The sequence below is a fragment of the Vitis riparia genome, chromosome 8 (genome assembly GCF_004353265.1).
Source record: "Vitis riparia cultivar Riparia Gloire de Montpellier isolate 1030 chromosome 8, EGFV_Vit.rip_1.0, whole genome shotgun sequence".
Lineage (NCBI taxonomy): Eukaryota > Viridiplantae > Streptophyta > Magnoliopsida > Vitales > Vitaceae > Vitis > Vitis riparia.
In genome coordinates, this window is record NC_048438.1 from 3437974 (window position 1) to 3454678 (window position 16705).

The 16705-nt window shown below is 36.6% G+C and overlaps 1 protein-coding gene across 2 annotated transcripts in view; it reads right to left on the reverse strand.

Annotated features, from left to right (window-relative positions):
• Window positions 1–3006: 3006 nt before the first annotated feature.
• LOC117920731 (nucleolar GTP-binding protein 1) overlaps window positions 3007–16705 on the reverse strand; it is a 41581-nt gene continuing 27882 nt past the window's right edge. For both annotated transcript variants that reach the window (XM_034838330.1, XM_034838329.1), the window contains 5 exons: window positions 10825–10896; window positions 10706–10742; window positions 6828–6940; window positions 4466–4672; window positions 3007–3668 (listed from right to left, as the gene is read on the reverse strand). In XM_034838330.1, the coding sequence (XP_034694221.1) occupies window positions 3576–3668; window positions 4466–4672; window positions 6828–6940; window positions 10706–10742; window positions 10825–10896 (522 nt within the window). In that variant the 3' untranslated portion in view covers window positions 3007–3575. The remainder of the gene's footprint in view (window positions 3669–4465; window positions 4673–6827; window positions 6941–10705; window positions 10743–10824; window positions 10897–16705) is intronic.

Below are 16705 nucleotides of genomic sequence, written 5' to 3' on the forward strand. Positions count from 1 at the left end.
AATAAAAAGAGCAGAATTTCAATACTATATAGCGATCCATTGTAATACATATCGATGTCAATCCAATACCACATTGGAAGCATGCCAAAGGTTTAAAAGGTTAGGCATTTATCATAATCATTTCAATACCACTGTGGAGGTATCAAAATATTCAATACAACTTGTGATTTCCGAAATCTCAATCAAGACATTACTCTCTTCGACTCTCTTTCATATTTTTTTTTACATTTTAAGAATTTTTATTATGTTTTTAGGTTAATTTTTTTTTTTAAAATAGTATCAATACCATAGAGGAGGAGAGAAACGAATGGTCATTGAAAATTTTATTTTGGAGTTTTCAATAAAATTATTCATGGTTCAATTTGATTCAATGCACATTGTTAATTTAAGCATGAGTTGTTAATTTCTCTATATTAAAAATGTAGCAATGAAGGTAGATGATACGGGAGAGCGAGATACTAAGAAAATATGATATCCTTCATGGTAGTAAGTTAGAAATCTTTAGTTTTGTTATGCAAGTTAAATTTTTAGCTAGTTTGTCTTTGTTAGAGATACATAGGATGCATGTTAAGGGTCCTTTGATGCATGAAACATTATGATCAAAAGTCGACCTAATGTGATTTTATATGATTGATAACTTAGGAGAATCTACCAAATGAATATCGGGTTAAATGTCTTAAAGGTTAAAACTTGTTATCAAATCATTTATGGGATGACTGTTAAAGAATGAATTTTAGGGTTTAAAACATGGTTCCAAATGTGAAAGATCTATATTGGTGATTTGGTATTAGAAAGACAAAAATTCTTTAATTAGTATTTATTATCCCTCAGTTCTAGATCTAAATTGGATTTGTAAAATTCTCCAAACTTGTTTATCATTAGTTTCTCAATTAAAAATTCAGTTTACCAACCCAATCAATTTTCCTGAGGACACTAACTTCGATGTGAAATCCAAAAAAGATTGAAAGAGAAAAAAGAAAAATTAGGGTTTTTTTTTTTATTAATTATGAACACTCTTAGAAAAAATACAACACCATTAGAATTTAAATAGACCTAATAAAAAGGAATAAAGACTAACTTACCCTTACTCCTAAAATGAAAGAGAATAATTCTAATATAGTAATTAAATAAGAAAGAGAAATAGTAACTAAATAAAATTAAATAAATAAATAACTCTAACATTAGAATCTACAAGTCATAGTGGTCTTTTCTCTAGTTTTTCTTAACCAAGATAACTACATAATTAGACTTTAATAATCTTACACAATAGAGAAGTAAAAATTTGGTCAATAAGTCAAAATAGTTAAGTTATTCTTGTTGGTAGATCGGAGGATTGGTCACATCCATTAACTCTCTTTGTGTTCAAATGTCGTGGGTGCTTGAGTGAATGCACTGTAAGGTTAGGGTATGCATATTTCCTAACAACAATTGTTTTTAGGAAAGTTGGTAGTGTTTGAGGTCCTATAATTCTTAATCTCAAATCACATTTACCTCATTTACTTGTATTTAATGAAAATATATTTTATAACGATGATTCTAGATTCACAACTCATTTTGAATATTATATATATATATTTTATAGTTATCTTATGTATTAATAATACTTTAAATATGGATGTTTAACAAATATATTAATTGCTTAAAATTAGTGAATATATAAATATTTGTTAAAATTAATAGGGGTAAATATTTCAATTTGATGATGTAAAATAAATTTTAAGTTAGCTTTACCAAACAACTTTAATACTTAAAGTAAAAATAAATAATTAGTTTTAAGTTAACAACTTTAGGAAGTCAACTTAAATTATTAAGTAATAAGTAATTAGTTTCTAGTTTATCAAACACTTTTTTAATGAGTATTTAATAAAACTTAATATTTATTACTTAAATATTTGGGGTGAGTGTTAAAAGATCTTGAACTGTTAAAATCTCTATCAAGTCCAATCCAACTCCAAGTCAAATTGAGATTTCTTAAACTAAGATAGTGTTTGTGTTTTCATTTAATGATAAATAGAACTTGTTTTCACACTTTAGATTATTATTATTTTTTAAATTTGTTTTACTTATTACTTTTTTAAAAAAAATTATTAAGTAAAAAAATAAAATTTTAAAATAACTAGAACAAAATCTCAACATAATCTTGACCCTATTTAAGACTCAATACTTAAAATAAATAAAATAATAAAAAAACAAACAACTTAATACTATTAAGATGTATTTAGAATCAAGTTAAATTAAATTCTATTTAGATTTAAATAATAAAAAAAAAAACACGTACTTAGTGAGTGTTTAGTAAATTAACTTAATAACATAAAATGACTTAATAACTTAATTTAAGTCATTAAGTAAATTAAGTATACTTGGTAAAATAATTTAATGATATAACTTAAAGTAATAAGTAAAATTAATTAATTTAATATTAAGTCTACATTTTTATTTTACATTTTTATTCTTATTTACATTAATTATATCCACGATCTCTTTTAATACTACACGACCTCTATTGTTACTCGACTTCCTTTGCCTTATAATTTATGTGGATAAATATGTCAATTTGATGATTTAGAATAAATTTTAATCTAATTTTATCAAATAACTTTAATGCTCAAAGTAATAATTAAATAATAAGTTTTAAGTTAAAAATTTCACTATAATTTAACTTTAAGTCAACTTAAGTCATTAAGTAATAACTATATTAAGTTTTACCAAACACACTTACATTACTCCAACCCATCCATGTTCTAGTACTAATTAAAACAAGGGGGGAAATTATGAAAAAAAAAAAAAAAAAAAATGATTTTAGGTATAAACTAATGATCAAAGGAGCTATATGGATGAACTATCAATGATGTGTGCTCCAATTGGTAGTTGAATTTCATATATTTAGCCGACAAGACTTACAAGAAATGTTAGAAGAGGGTATTAATTATGCAGTTCCTTTGCAGTTAACACTACAGCCATACCTAAATGGACTTGAGTTCAACCCTAAAGAATGAGCGTTCAGGATTAGCTTTCTCCAATAGGAAGATACTCCTCATAAGGATGTGTTTGAACAACAAAATCTTCATCCAAATCTTTCTTTGGACATATTTTTAAAAACAAAAAACAGACAGTACATCGGAATCTACTCTTGATCTCAAGATACTTAGACAAATTTATATTTTCTTTCTTGATTTTGAGGCTTTCCTTGTATAGTGCTTGATAAGCCCCAAGCAAGTCATCTTCATCATCTTTGGAAGCTAACAACAAAAAAATTTCCTTACAACTCTAAATGATTGTTCTTACAATATTCTAGCTTCTGCATAAATTTCCCCCTCTTTTTTTTTTTTTTTCTGTTAATCAATCGTATTTCATAATTGAAACAAAACCCTAGGGAAAATTTGCAGAGTGTACACCAAAAACTCCTCCACCCTCAATCTGAGCTTGCTGCATAATAAGCATAAGGCCAAAGAGGCAGGCAACATGTCCCCGTGCCTGAACCGGTTGGTTTGCCAATTTATGGGTCTCATTTTCTTTCCATGGAGACTAGCTATTAACTTCCATCATAACTTGATGTCTTCACAGGGAAGAACCCTTCATGTAGGGACTCCTTTGTTTTCTTCATTGCTCTCTGAACTTTTGATCCTGCTCATCTGGGAAACAAGCAGCTCATGCACTCTACCCTTCAACTGCAAATCACAAACATATCTAAATTAGCACATCTCTGAGCCAATAATGGTGAAAAAATTCAGCAAGAATTACAGGGATGGTCAGCAAATTACAATGACTTTTCAGTGAGAAACAATGACTATTGGAAGAAAAAGGATAAGCATATCTGAGAAAAGCCCTTGAGGCCTGGTTCAAGTGGATAAAGAGTTGGGGAGGTTTGTGGGAGGTTCTAGGTTCAAGTCTTAATGGGAATTAAAATTTACCTAAACAAAACCGTATCTGAGTTTTTGGTTCAAAGTTCACTGGTACTGGTTTAGCCCACAACTCATGACTATACAAGAAAATTACTGAGCTTATATATACATTCTATTAAAAAAGCATTCTGTTACAATACATCAACATTTGTTTCTTAATCAATAAAAACTGCCAGAGTAAACAACCCATGAAACCAACTAGATTTTTCCCCTCTGCACCTCCATGTAATTGAGCTGAAACAAGTCAGAAGGGTGAAAGACTATTTCAATTAGCCTTCCCTACAAACCTTAAAGAAAACTTGAATAGATATCCATTGTGGTGCTTAAATGGGGTTTGATAAACAGAATCATCCGTTATTTTTAATGCATGGCATTTTGACTCCCAAGTTGGGGCACAACTCAGTCAAATTGTGAATCTTACAATTTGCAATGCTACAATTCCTACTAGGGACTTAAGGCAATTGGATTCCTTGTAAACGAGGTCGATATTTAACACATGTTTAGTGTAAGGAAGAAGTTAAAAAGTTGCTGATATAATAAAGGCAAGAAAGGACAATAATAACCTGATTGAGTGCAGCTTCATTCTTTACCGATACACGAATGGCCCCCTCTGGTCCCATTTTCTGGTACCTTGCCAGCTCAGGATTATCAGCACTAACATCTTCTGTATTGAAAATGATAGGAGACTCTTGCAATAGATCACATTTGGAGACAACATCAATCCAAAGATGATCACTGAACCTCTCTCTTATTTCTTTGTATATGAAAAACTGCAAAGGCAGGAACCAAAAGAAAAGTTTGAGAGAGAGAGAGAGACAGAGAGAGGAGCAAAATAATAGGGTGCTCTCTATTAAGATAATCATTAAATATGGAAAGAAAAAAAAAATTGCATCTCCAAGGAAAACCATTCAACTTTACTTTTAAAAGTTTAGAGTTTCTGTCTTAGATACAATTAGGAAAACCAATTCCTTCTGCAAATTCGTGAATTATGTGTTGTGCTCAGAAGTCTACTAGCAATATGTTTATTAACTGCCCTGAGAATTATGAGTTTTGAGAGTTCTCTTTTGGCTTGTTGGTTTGGTTTGGGTGCCCAAAAAATTTCTTCTTTCAGTGAAATACCTTTTAGGGCTACCAGCTGCAATGACGGAGCCAGAGTAATGTGTTAGTGTGCTTTGCTTGCTTGATATGGAAAACCTTGACCCAAAAGATTGTAAGACTTTTGAACAAAGACATCCTCAAGTGAGAGATTATGGAATAGGATGTATTCTGGGCATCAAACACCAAAGAATTTGGAAGGTGTTCCTTTGGACATCAGTTTGGTCAAGTGGTCCAACTCCAGAACTAAATGAATATGCAATCACCAAAAACAATGGTAATGGACTGAAATTATGCTCTTTCCAAAAAGCCTCAAGACATGATCTTATAAATGCAATTGCAATGATGGTCAATCTCAGCATTATAGAGTGCTTCAAAAGTAATGAGATTGGGACTCCAAAATGAAAGGCAGACTGTTGTTAATACCATAAAATGGTATTATTATATTTATTATTGAAGTTAGTGGTGGTGGTGGTGTTGGTGGTGCACATATTAATTAGTATCAATATTTCCCATCCCCACATGTGCACACATCTATGTAGCTCAAACAAAAAATTTAAAATTTTTAAATCCCTGGTATAAATCAGGTGACAGACATGATCGATTATTCAAAGAACTCATAATTTAGGGAATCCATTAAATTGGTCCAACCTGAAAAATAATACTGAAATACATAATATAAACATCCCATGGAACAGGTTATGTGTGTGATGTGCATGAGGTGCATTTAGATGTCAGATCCATCAAGCTGCCAAAACTTGGGATATGGGATCATAATTAAATTGTTGAAGGCTCTACTTACTGTTTTAAACTCCAAGGAAAAATGGAGCATCTAACAGGACATGCTTGACATGTATATGTCACTTAATTTGAAATATCCTTGCAATATTGAAACAGATTAAGAAAGTATCTAAAACAATTAGCATTGCGTTGCTTATAGGAATGAGCATTTTGAGCCCTCCTGGAGAGAAAATAAAATAAAAAATATAAGATGAAAAAGACACTAACAATTCCTAGGGGAAGGCTATTTGAGTAATTTGGCAGATTTAGGTTATTTGGTACTCATTGGTTACTTAGGCCCTAGTAAAAATCTTCTTTCATGGAATTAGACTTCTAATTCCTATAATTCTGATTTTATTTGAATTTCATTATATGGGAGATATAGGAGTCTTAGGGGTTGAAAAATTTGAGGTCCTAATAGGTATTGGGTTTTCTAAAGCCGATGAACAAGGCTATTATATATAAACAAACAAAATGGGACTAGTTTGTTAGCATCTTTGTGTTCTTTCTTTCTTTTCTTTTTTTTTTCTTTTTTGGATAGGTAGCATCTTTGTGTTCTTTAATGATAAGACTTCATTACCATCCCTTCTAGGTGAGATTTCTAGAAGGTCTTAGCAATATCATAAAGGTTTTGTTTCATCCATTCTTCTTTATACTTTATTTTTCTTGCTTTAATTTTCTTCGTGCTGCCATTACTGTTATCCCTCATTACACTCAAATCATAAACTAGTGAAGCTCTAACCAACCTTATCTGGTTGTAGGCAATTACATTAAGGTGGTCCTCCATTAGTTACTCGCCCATTCTTTTTGGAGAGGCATTTTTAGATAAAGTTACAGCAAAATTTTTTTTGATAGGTAGATGCAGTTACAGCAACATGCAAAACACATCCCATGCCCATACTGATACTGTGTTGTATTTGGTCCAAATATTTCACTTACTCTAAAGAGTTATGTATTTGGTGGACTTTACCTGTTTTTGAAGTGTACGAAGGATGCATGCATGTATGGACAGGAAGAAACTGTATGCTATGATACTTGGATGAACAATACCTGATCAGAAGGTGAGGTCCCACATTCTCCAGAAAGGTCATGAACATATAGTATTGCAGTGGGTAAATGTGACAGGACAGCAAGCGTCAACTTTTCCAAATTATTCCTTTCATCTACAGGATCATGCCAGAGCACAATGTAAGTTATGTAAAACATGATCCTACAAACCTGGGACAACCCCAGTGCATTAGAAGAAAGTATATGCGCTGTTGTGTCATCAAATAATGTATTTCCTTAGCTAGGAATTCTGAGGCAAAATATCCTCCAAAATGGAGCAATTACATGAAGATCAAAAACCATAAATCCTAGTAAGATTCTGAAATGACTTCATTCCATGAGATCCTAGAAAATTGACCCTATTCCTGAAATTAAATATATCAATTTCAAGCATCCCCTAACCTTATTCATATTTTTCTGAGAGTCCCCTCATCCCTCTTTTTTGATAGGTCACATTTTTTCCCTGCTGAGGACTGAACCTGGACATTGCCACGTCCCCAGACCAAATCCTTGCCACTTGAGCCAGGCCTCAAGGACCACTTACCCCTTTAAAATTTTTCAGTTTCACTGCTCTCCTTGCCGATATTCAGGGATTTGTTAACTATCTTTATACAATCTCAATTACCTGTTCCTTATTTTCACACCCTTAGTTGCAGGGGATTCCTATATCAGGAAATGCTCCTACTCAGATTTTTTCATTTTTTTTATTTTGAGAGCTAAATAAAGATAGTATTAAATAAAAAATGTAAAAAAAAAGTGCACCAAAATACACAGGATATACACAACAGGAACAACAAAAAACTGCTTGTGTGCTTACAGGAATCATGCTTTTTCTGTCAAAGACCTACAATTCCCATAAGATGAAACCTCAAGAGGCTGTATCATATTCACTTTCAAGAAACTCAGATTCTTTTATCTAAAGAACTGTTAATAACCTGGCAGAATAAAAAGGGGATTTCAATTGTATAGCTATTATAAGAAAGTTCAATTGTAACTACTTTTCATCGAAACTTTTCAAATCTAAAACTAGTGGAACTTTCTTAAATCTGAAAGAAAGTTACAATCTTGTCATTCTTCATAAGAAAATTACTTATCTCCAATGTCTTTACATGTACATATATAGATGCTTCTAGCTCATTAATATATAAGACACAGATGCTGAAGAAAGGAAAAATCAAAATTGGGAACTCAACAAGGAACATATCTTTTTGTCAAAAAATCACTGATACTCTTGATATTGATATTGCCCTCACACATAACTAATATTTCCACAATAGTCTTTGACCAAAAATAATTCCATGATATTTTCCATAAATTCTTTCCTAACAACCATTTTTAGGAAGCTATGCACAAAATCTCCAATGCTCTCTTTGAGCAGAAACCACATTTAGTAAGGTGGTCTATCGTTTATTCAAACAAAAGAAAGGGTGGCTTGGGGGTTAGGAATCTTTCCATGCTCAAAAAAGCCCTATCGTGCAAATGAAGTTGTTGTTTTGCTAAGGAGAGGGGGGCTTTATGGAAGCAAGTCATTAGCGGAAAAAACTGTGAAGAAGGAGGAGGGTGGTGCTCTAGTGAAGTGAGAGAAGGGTATAGGGTAGGGTTATGGAAAGTTATTAGGAAGGATTAGGATATTTTGAGATGTAGAGTTGTCATTTCTATGAGGAATAGGAGGGTGGGGTTTTGGAAGGACAAGTGGTGTGATGATGAGCCAATGTGCATTTGTTTTCCTTCCTTATTTGTCATAGCTTCTTCCAAGGAGGCTTGGGTGGAGGATGTTTGGAAACTATAAGCTAATGGGGTTGCTAGGCCCCTCGCTTCTCAAGGCAGCTCAACGATTGTGAAGTGGAAATTGTAGAGCATTTCCTTTCGAGATTGCAAGGGAGGAGGGTATGCAGGGATGCGGATGATAATGTGCTATGGACAGAGTCAAAAGATGGAAATTTTTTTGTTAAAACCCTTTACAAGGCTTTGGAGCCAAGAAGACAAGGTATTTTTCCAATGAGTGTGATTTGGAACTCTTGGGTGTCATCGAGGCTGAGTTTCTTTGCCTAGGAGGCTATTTAGAATAAGGTTTTAACCTTGGATCACATTCAAAGAAGAGGTTGGTCTTTGGCGAATAGATGTTTCCTTTGTCTTATAAAGGAAGAATCAATTGATCACGTCATCATCCACTGTGACAGACAATGTTTTATGGCATCTATTGTTCTCTTTGTTTAGTGTGTTGTGGGTGCACCGTCATCAGTTAAAGAGATGCTTTTAGGATGACATGGTTCTTTTGTGGCTAAAAAGAGGAAAAAAGGAGTGGCGGGCTGCTCCCTTATGCCTTTTCTAGACAATTTGGAATGAAAGAAATAATAGGGAGTTTGAAAATGAGGGGCATTTGGTTCAAGGGCTTAAATTTTCTTTCCTTTGTAATCTTTGGGCATGGGCTAAGTTGTTCATAACTTCAAGTCCTCTTTCCACAATAAACTTTATGGATTGGTTAGGCTTAGGTTGAGGGGGAGTTGTTTTTTGTTGTCCCTCTCTGTTTTTTTGTGACACCTTTAGGCGTTCTTTGTATACTTCCTGTATACTTTGGGACACTCTTTTGGCGTTTCTCTTTTCTAATATTCTCCTTTTTAGCCATCAAAAAAAAAAAAAAAAATCTCCAATGCTCTCCAAATTTTCCATAAATTTGTCCGTGTAGTACTAGTTGGTATCAATTTCTTTGTATTCCTTTTTCTTTGCTATGTGCAAAGTAATAAGTACTTCAAGAAACGGTTGTTTTGACACTTTAGTGTTCTAATATACAATGTTATCAACTTTTTTGCTTGGAGCATTATTTGGAGATCTTGGGCTCCCATGAGGGTAAGCTTTTTTGCTTGGGAAGCGTCTTGGAACAGAGTTTTGACCATTGATCGGCTTAAAAGAAGGGGTTGGAATATGCCAAATAGGTGTTATTTGTGTAAAGTGGAAGAGGAAACTAGTGACCACTTGATCCTTTTTTGTAAGAAGGTTACAATGCTATGGAGCTTGCTTTTCTCTCTTTTTGATGTGCAGTGGGTCCTGCATTCCTCAATCAAAAGAAATTTGATAGCTTGGCATGGTGCTTTTGTGAGTAACAGAAAGGAAAAGGCTTGGAGGGCTGCCCCCTTTGTTTAATGTGGACCTTATGGAAGGAAAGAAATGAAAGACTGTTCAATGACACTGAACGTTCTGACCAAGCTTTAAAACTTTCTTTTTTGTACACTTTTGTGAATTGGGGTAGGGTGTATTTAGAGGATCATTATTTGTCCTTGATTGATTTTATAGAGTGGCTTTTGTCTAGATAAGAGAAAGGTTTTTCTTTCTTTTAGCCTAGCTTCTTTGGCGTTGCTTGTATACTTCGTGTGTATACAATCACTTATTTGCCTATCAAAAAAAAAATATATAAACAATGTTATCAACATATGTACTTGACAAAGCACTCTCATCCTATAGATCACATAATTACCCCGTTAACCCAAAATATGCATTATTGAGCATCCATAATTCCTGAAATTTCCATGTTTTGTTAGTGATTTAGGTTGCATCTTTTACAAATTTACTGATAGCAATATTTTGGTAATTTCTAGACAATTGATTCCCTCATGGACCTCATCATTGTCATTCTAATCCATGTGCATAGATTTTCATCGAGTAACATTGTTATCCAAGTTGCCTTGGAAGGGTTTCCAGTCTGATGGTCGAATTGTGAAATAGCAACTAAAAAGATGAATACTAGCACTCAACAAGATCAAATGTTAGCATGAAAAATAGAACTTGAGATGCCTTTTTAACTCTTAATACTGAAACAGACAATTTCATGCTACATTATCAACATGATAAGCCTACAGACAACCTAAAACTGATGACTGTCTTACCATCATGCCTATTCAGTAAGCCAGGAGTGTCTGTAACCTGCAATGGATTTGTAAGTGTTAATAGAACTACTGATGGTAAATCAAATAGCACATTCTGCATCTCAAGGAAAATGGCTGACCTGGAAATGACGGTAGTTGAAAGCAATATGACCCATTAGAATTCCTCTAGTTGTGAAAGGGTAGTTGCATACCTACGCCAAAGACAAAATAAAGTTTCAAAAAAATGGTAAAGCAAAATAGAGTGAGTGAATGACACTAATGATAGTCCTTTGCGATTTACTATTAAAAATCAAATTGAAAACTAGTTCTTAACTGAAAATTTTGGTTCACCACCCCTTAAACATGTTATCAATGGAGTATTGTAAGGATTCTCAAATCAATGTTTACATAGTCATGATTAAGTGGAAATTCTATTCCTTTTTTTGCATGTCGGTTGGGGCGATTTTTTTTTTTTTTGGGGGGGATGGTTGTGTTGTTGTGAAGGAGAGAGAGAGAGTCTTCTATAGCCAAATAGAACATTTAAACATTTGAGTTTTTTTTTTCTTTTAATTTTTAATCCTAGTTGCTAAAAGACCTCAACCCAATTCTCCTATTCTAAGATCTTAAAGGAAACACGGATCCTCTAAATGCAATGGCTTTGAATCATATTGTCACAATAAGAGATGTTCCTGAAACTATACTGTTGAGAGAGAGAGAAAGAAGAAAGACCTTAATTCTCATTAATGTAATGATCTACTTACAATTGAGAAATATATATATATACAAGGCTAGGAGTCCTAACTACCATACATGTATCCTATATTAACAAGGAAAGGTTATATACTATAAATACATTATATTCAACACTCCCCCTCAAGCTGGAGCATATACGTCATATGCACCAAGCTTGTTACAAATATATTTAATCCTAGGACCTCTGAGAGATTTAGTGAAGATGTCAGCTAGTTGATCATTTGAATTAACAAAACTTGTAGCAACACATCCTGATGCGATCTTCTCTCTAATGAAATGACAGTCAACTTCAATATGTTTGGTCCTTTCATGAAAGACTGGATTGGATGCAATATGTAATGCGGCCTGGTTATCACATATGAGTTTCATCTGTTCATCCTTTCCAAATCTCAACTCTAGAAGAAGATGTCTCAACCATATGAGTTCACATGTTGCCAAAGCCATAGCTCGATACTCGGCTTCAGCGCTAGATCTGGCCACTACATCTTGTTTCTTACTCTTCCAAGATATTAGATTACCTCCAATAAAAACACAGTACCCTGAAGTGGAACGTCTATCTGTGGGTGAGCCAGCCCAATCTGCATCTGTGTAACCAACAACCTGAGTATGACCTCTGTTCTCGTACAACACACCTTGGCCTGGTGTACTTTTGATATATCGAAGAATGCGGATTACAGCATCCCAATGGCTATCACATGGTGACTGTAGGAATTGACTAACAACACTCACAGGAAAAGAAATGTCTGGACGAGTAATGGTGAGATAGTTCAATTTACCTACGAGCCGTCGATATCTCCCGGGGTCTCCTAAAGGCTCCCCCTGTCCTGGTACAAGTTTGACATTCGGATCCATAGGTGTGTCTACCGGTTTACAGTCTAACATACCAGTTTCTTCCAGGATGTCTAAAGCATACTTCCTTTGGGAAAGGACCACAGCAGAACTGGATTGAGCTATCTCAATTCCCAAGAAATACTTGAGTTTCCCCAAGTCTTTGGTCTGAAAGTGGGTAAAAAGGTGTTGCTTTAGTTTCTGAATACCATCCTGATCACTGCCTGTAATGACGATGTCGTCCACATAAACAACCAGATAAATACACTGCCCCAAAGAGTTATGATGATAGAAAACTGAATGGTCTGCTGTACTGCGAAGCATGCCAAACTCTTGAACAACAGAACTAAAACGGCTAAACCATGCTCGAGGAGATTGTTTCAAGCCATATAGAGAACGGCGTAACCTGCATACTAAACCAGACTCCCCCTGAGCAACAAAACCAGGAGGTTGCTCCATATAAACTTCCTCGGCAAGATCACCATGAAGGAAGGCATTTTTAATATCCAATTGATAAAGAGGCCAAGAACACATGGCAGCCATGGAGAGAAGCAGACGAACAGAAGCAATCTTGGCAACCGGAGAGAATGTGTCACCATAATCAGAACCATAAACCTGAGTATAGCCTTTAGCAACTAAGCGGGCCTTAAGGCGATCAACCTGACCATCAGGACCAACCTTAACTGCGTAAACCCAACGACAACCAACGGTAGATTTACCCGAGGGTAAAACAACAAGATCCCAAGTGCCATTAGAGTGCAGAGCAGTCATTTCATCCACCATTGCCTGTCGCCAGCCTGGATGGGAAAGAGCTTCATGGGTGCTCTTTGGAAGAGAAACAGAGGATATAGCAGAAACAAAAGCAGAATAGGGTGAAGATAATCGATGATAACTCAAAAAATTGTAAATAGGATGAGGATTACGAGTAGAGCGAGTACCTTTCCGAACAGCAATGGGTAAGTCATTAGGAGAAGGCAGAGCCGGGGTAGGTGAAGCCGAAGGGATAGGAAGTGAGTCAGCAGGTGCCTCAGCAAAAGGGAGAGGAGCAACGACACGAGGGCGACGATGATAAACCTGAAGTGGCCGAGGAGGCATAGCATCAGGTGGGGAGACAATGGGAATAGGCAAGACTTCAGAAACAGGAAGAGACTCAGAAGTGGTGGAAAAGAATGGTGAGTCCTCAAAGAAGGTGACATCAGCGGAGATAAAGTATCGATGAGTCTCAAGGGAATAACAACGATAACCCTTCTGAAGTCTAGAGTATCCCAAGAAGAGACACTTCATGGCTTTGGCGGAAAGCTTGTCCTGTCCAGGAGTGAGAATATGAACAAAGCAAGTACAACCAAAGACACGAGGAGGAAGGAAATAAAGTGGTTGGTCAGGGAAGAGAAGGGAGTGAGGAATCTGATCATGTAAGACAGAGGAGGGCATACGATTAATCAAATAACAAGCGGTAAGAACAGCGTCCCCCCAAAAACGAAAAGGAACATTGCTATGGAGGAGGAGAGTACGAGCTGTCTCAACAAGATGTCGATTCTTGCGTTCAGCTACCCCATTTTGTTGAGGAGTATGAGCACAAGAAGACTGATGAAGAATCCCATGATGAGACATAAACGAAGTAAATGGGGCTGAAAAATATTCCCTGGCATTGTCACTGCGTAACACACGAATAGAAACATTGAACTGGGTTTGGATTTCAGCATAAAATTTCTGGAAAATAGAGAATAACTCAGCTCGATTTTTCATTAAAAATAACCAAGTACATCGAGAATAATCATCAATGAAAGTGACAAAATACTGAAATCCTAAAGTAGACGCAGTCCGACAAGGACCCCAAACATCAGTGTGGACAAGCTCAAAAGGAGACTTTGCCCGATTATTCAAACGCTTTGGGAACGAGACACGAGTATGTTTCCCAAGCTGACATGACTCACACGGAAGCGACGATAAAGTGGAAAAACGAGGGACCATCTTCTGGAACTTGGAGAGACTAGGGTGGCCCAGACGATTGTGAATGAGGAGAGGAGCATCAGTGGAAATGCAAACTGCAGGAGATGAATCCGAGGTGAGGTGATAGAGGCCTTGAGACTCACGTCCTATGCCAATCGTCTTCCCCGTACTCCGGTCCTGCAAGGTCACAAATTTATCAGAAAAGGTAATAGAGCAATTAAGAGTACGAGTGATTTTGCTGATGGAAATAAGATTAAAAGGACATTCAGGAGTATAAAGGATAGAAGTGAGAGGTAGAGAAGGCAGAGGAAGGGCCAAACCAATACCTTTAGCCACAGTTTGAGAACCATTAGCTAAGGTAACATTAGGTAAAGCAGAGGTAGTAGTAATAGAGGAGAAAAGATCCTTATTACCAGATAAGTGATCAGAAGCTCCAGAATCTAGAATCCAGGGTCCAAGAGAAGATGTGTGGGTAAGGCAGGCAGAGGCATTACCAGGCTGGGCAACAGAGGCAACAGAAGCCTGAGATGCGGAAGAGCTCGGAGCTTGAGGCAGCGGAGAATCAGAGGACTGGGCCACATGGGCAGTGCGAGGAGGTCGTCCATGTAACTGATAGCAACGATCGCGAGTGTGGCCAAGTTTATTGCAATAGGTGCAATGAGGACGTTGACCTCTACCTCGGGTACCACTACGGCCTCCTCGAGAGTTAGTTTGAGAAACTAACACAGAAGAATCTGAAGTGCTATCAAATGGCAAAGTCTGAGTGGAGGAGATACGGAGGAGGCGAGCAAACACATCATCCAAGGACGGAACTGATGAACTACCAAGAATCTGATCGCGGACAGGCTCAAGATCCGGACGGAGGCCAATAAGAGTAAGAACCATGAAGAACTTGTCAAGCTGTGTTTGTTGAGCCCCAACATCAGGAGTAAGAGGCATCACAGTCAAGAACTCCTCCTTAAGAGAGGCAATCTGGCCAATATAAGTAGATAGATCCAAGTCCTGTTGGCTGAGATGGACAATTGCAGAAGCCACCTTATAAAGACGCTGGATATCATTCGTATATAATCCTTTGGCCTGAGTCCAAAATTTAAAACAAGTTTTGTAGGCCCGAAGATGAAGAAGAATCTTGGGATCAACCGATTGCCATAATACACTACATAACTGTGCATCTATCTTCCTCCACTGTACGCGGTCAACCTCAGGGATATCTGCCTCCTGTGTAATCAAGTGATCCTCATATCCTTGACCCATAAACCAAAGTTCAACAGACGCAGACCAGGAAAGATAATTGTCACTGCCAACCAATTTCTCCGAAGTAATCATAGGAGATCCAGATATAACAGCGGAAAAAATGGAATTTTTAGTAGTCATATCTACTTATCTGAAGAATGAAGTATGTTTGGATCGAAGAGAGCCCTAATACGGCTTCAGATTGCGGCGTGGCACCACCGAAAAAGGGAGACGGCCTCAGATCGCGGCGTGGTACCACCAGAAAGGTAGAAGAACACTTCCCAAGGCACGTGCAGGGATTGGAGTGGAGAAAAAGTAGTCGGAGCTTCGCCGGAAAGGCTGTTTGGAGGGCCGACGGAGACAAAAATCCCCAAAAGAGGTATGTGCAGGGCTCGGATGGGAGAACCAGGGAGGTAGGGAGGCTGGTCGGCGTCAGGCGAAGCTGGAGGAGGAGGCGCGTCGCCGGAAAAGGCCTCACGCGCCCTCACGCGCCGGCGCGTGAGATTCAGTCGCCGGCCGGAAATTTGCGCGTGGACGGCGCGTGGATGGGATTTTGGTGCCGGTGCCTTCACAAAAGTTGTAGATCTCCTCCAGGCGCTCCTTCTGGTATAGTCGGTGTCGGAAAAATACGTCGCCGGAAAGTCGCCGGAAAAGCTCGCCGGAAAATTCGCCGGAAAAGTTCGCCGGCGGTGAGTAGTTTCTGTCGACGATCCGAATGACCGGAAAGTATTGGAAGATGGGAAAGGTGACCGGAATGAAACACGGTCACCGGAAGGTTTCCCGGAGTTGATGACACGGGAAACAAGAAAGAATTAGGTTTTCTTCCTTGGCTCTGATACCATGTTGAGAGAGAGAGAAAGAAGAAAGACCTTAATTCTCATTAATGTAATGATCTACTTACAATTGAGAAATATATATATATACAAGGCTAGGAGTCCTAACTACCATACATGTATCCTATATTAACAAGGAAAGGTTATATACTATAAATACATTATATTCAACATATACAACAAATGAAAATCTATAGCTCATTTTCACTGCCTTGCACGAAGATTATTCTTCTATTGTTTTTCAGAAGTGTTAAGTAAAACAATTATTGGTTCCTGCTCCATTCATTAGTATGCCTCAGATACATGATACTGACTTATTCAGTCAAAAATCATATATGGCAATCCCTACTACCTTTAAGTTTTATGTTATTTGTATGTAAGACATGATGCTAGCTTGTTCAATCAAAAATCATATATGTTTATC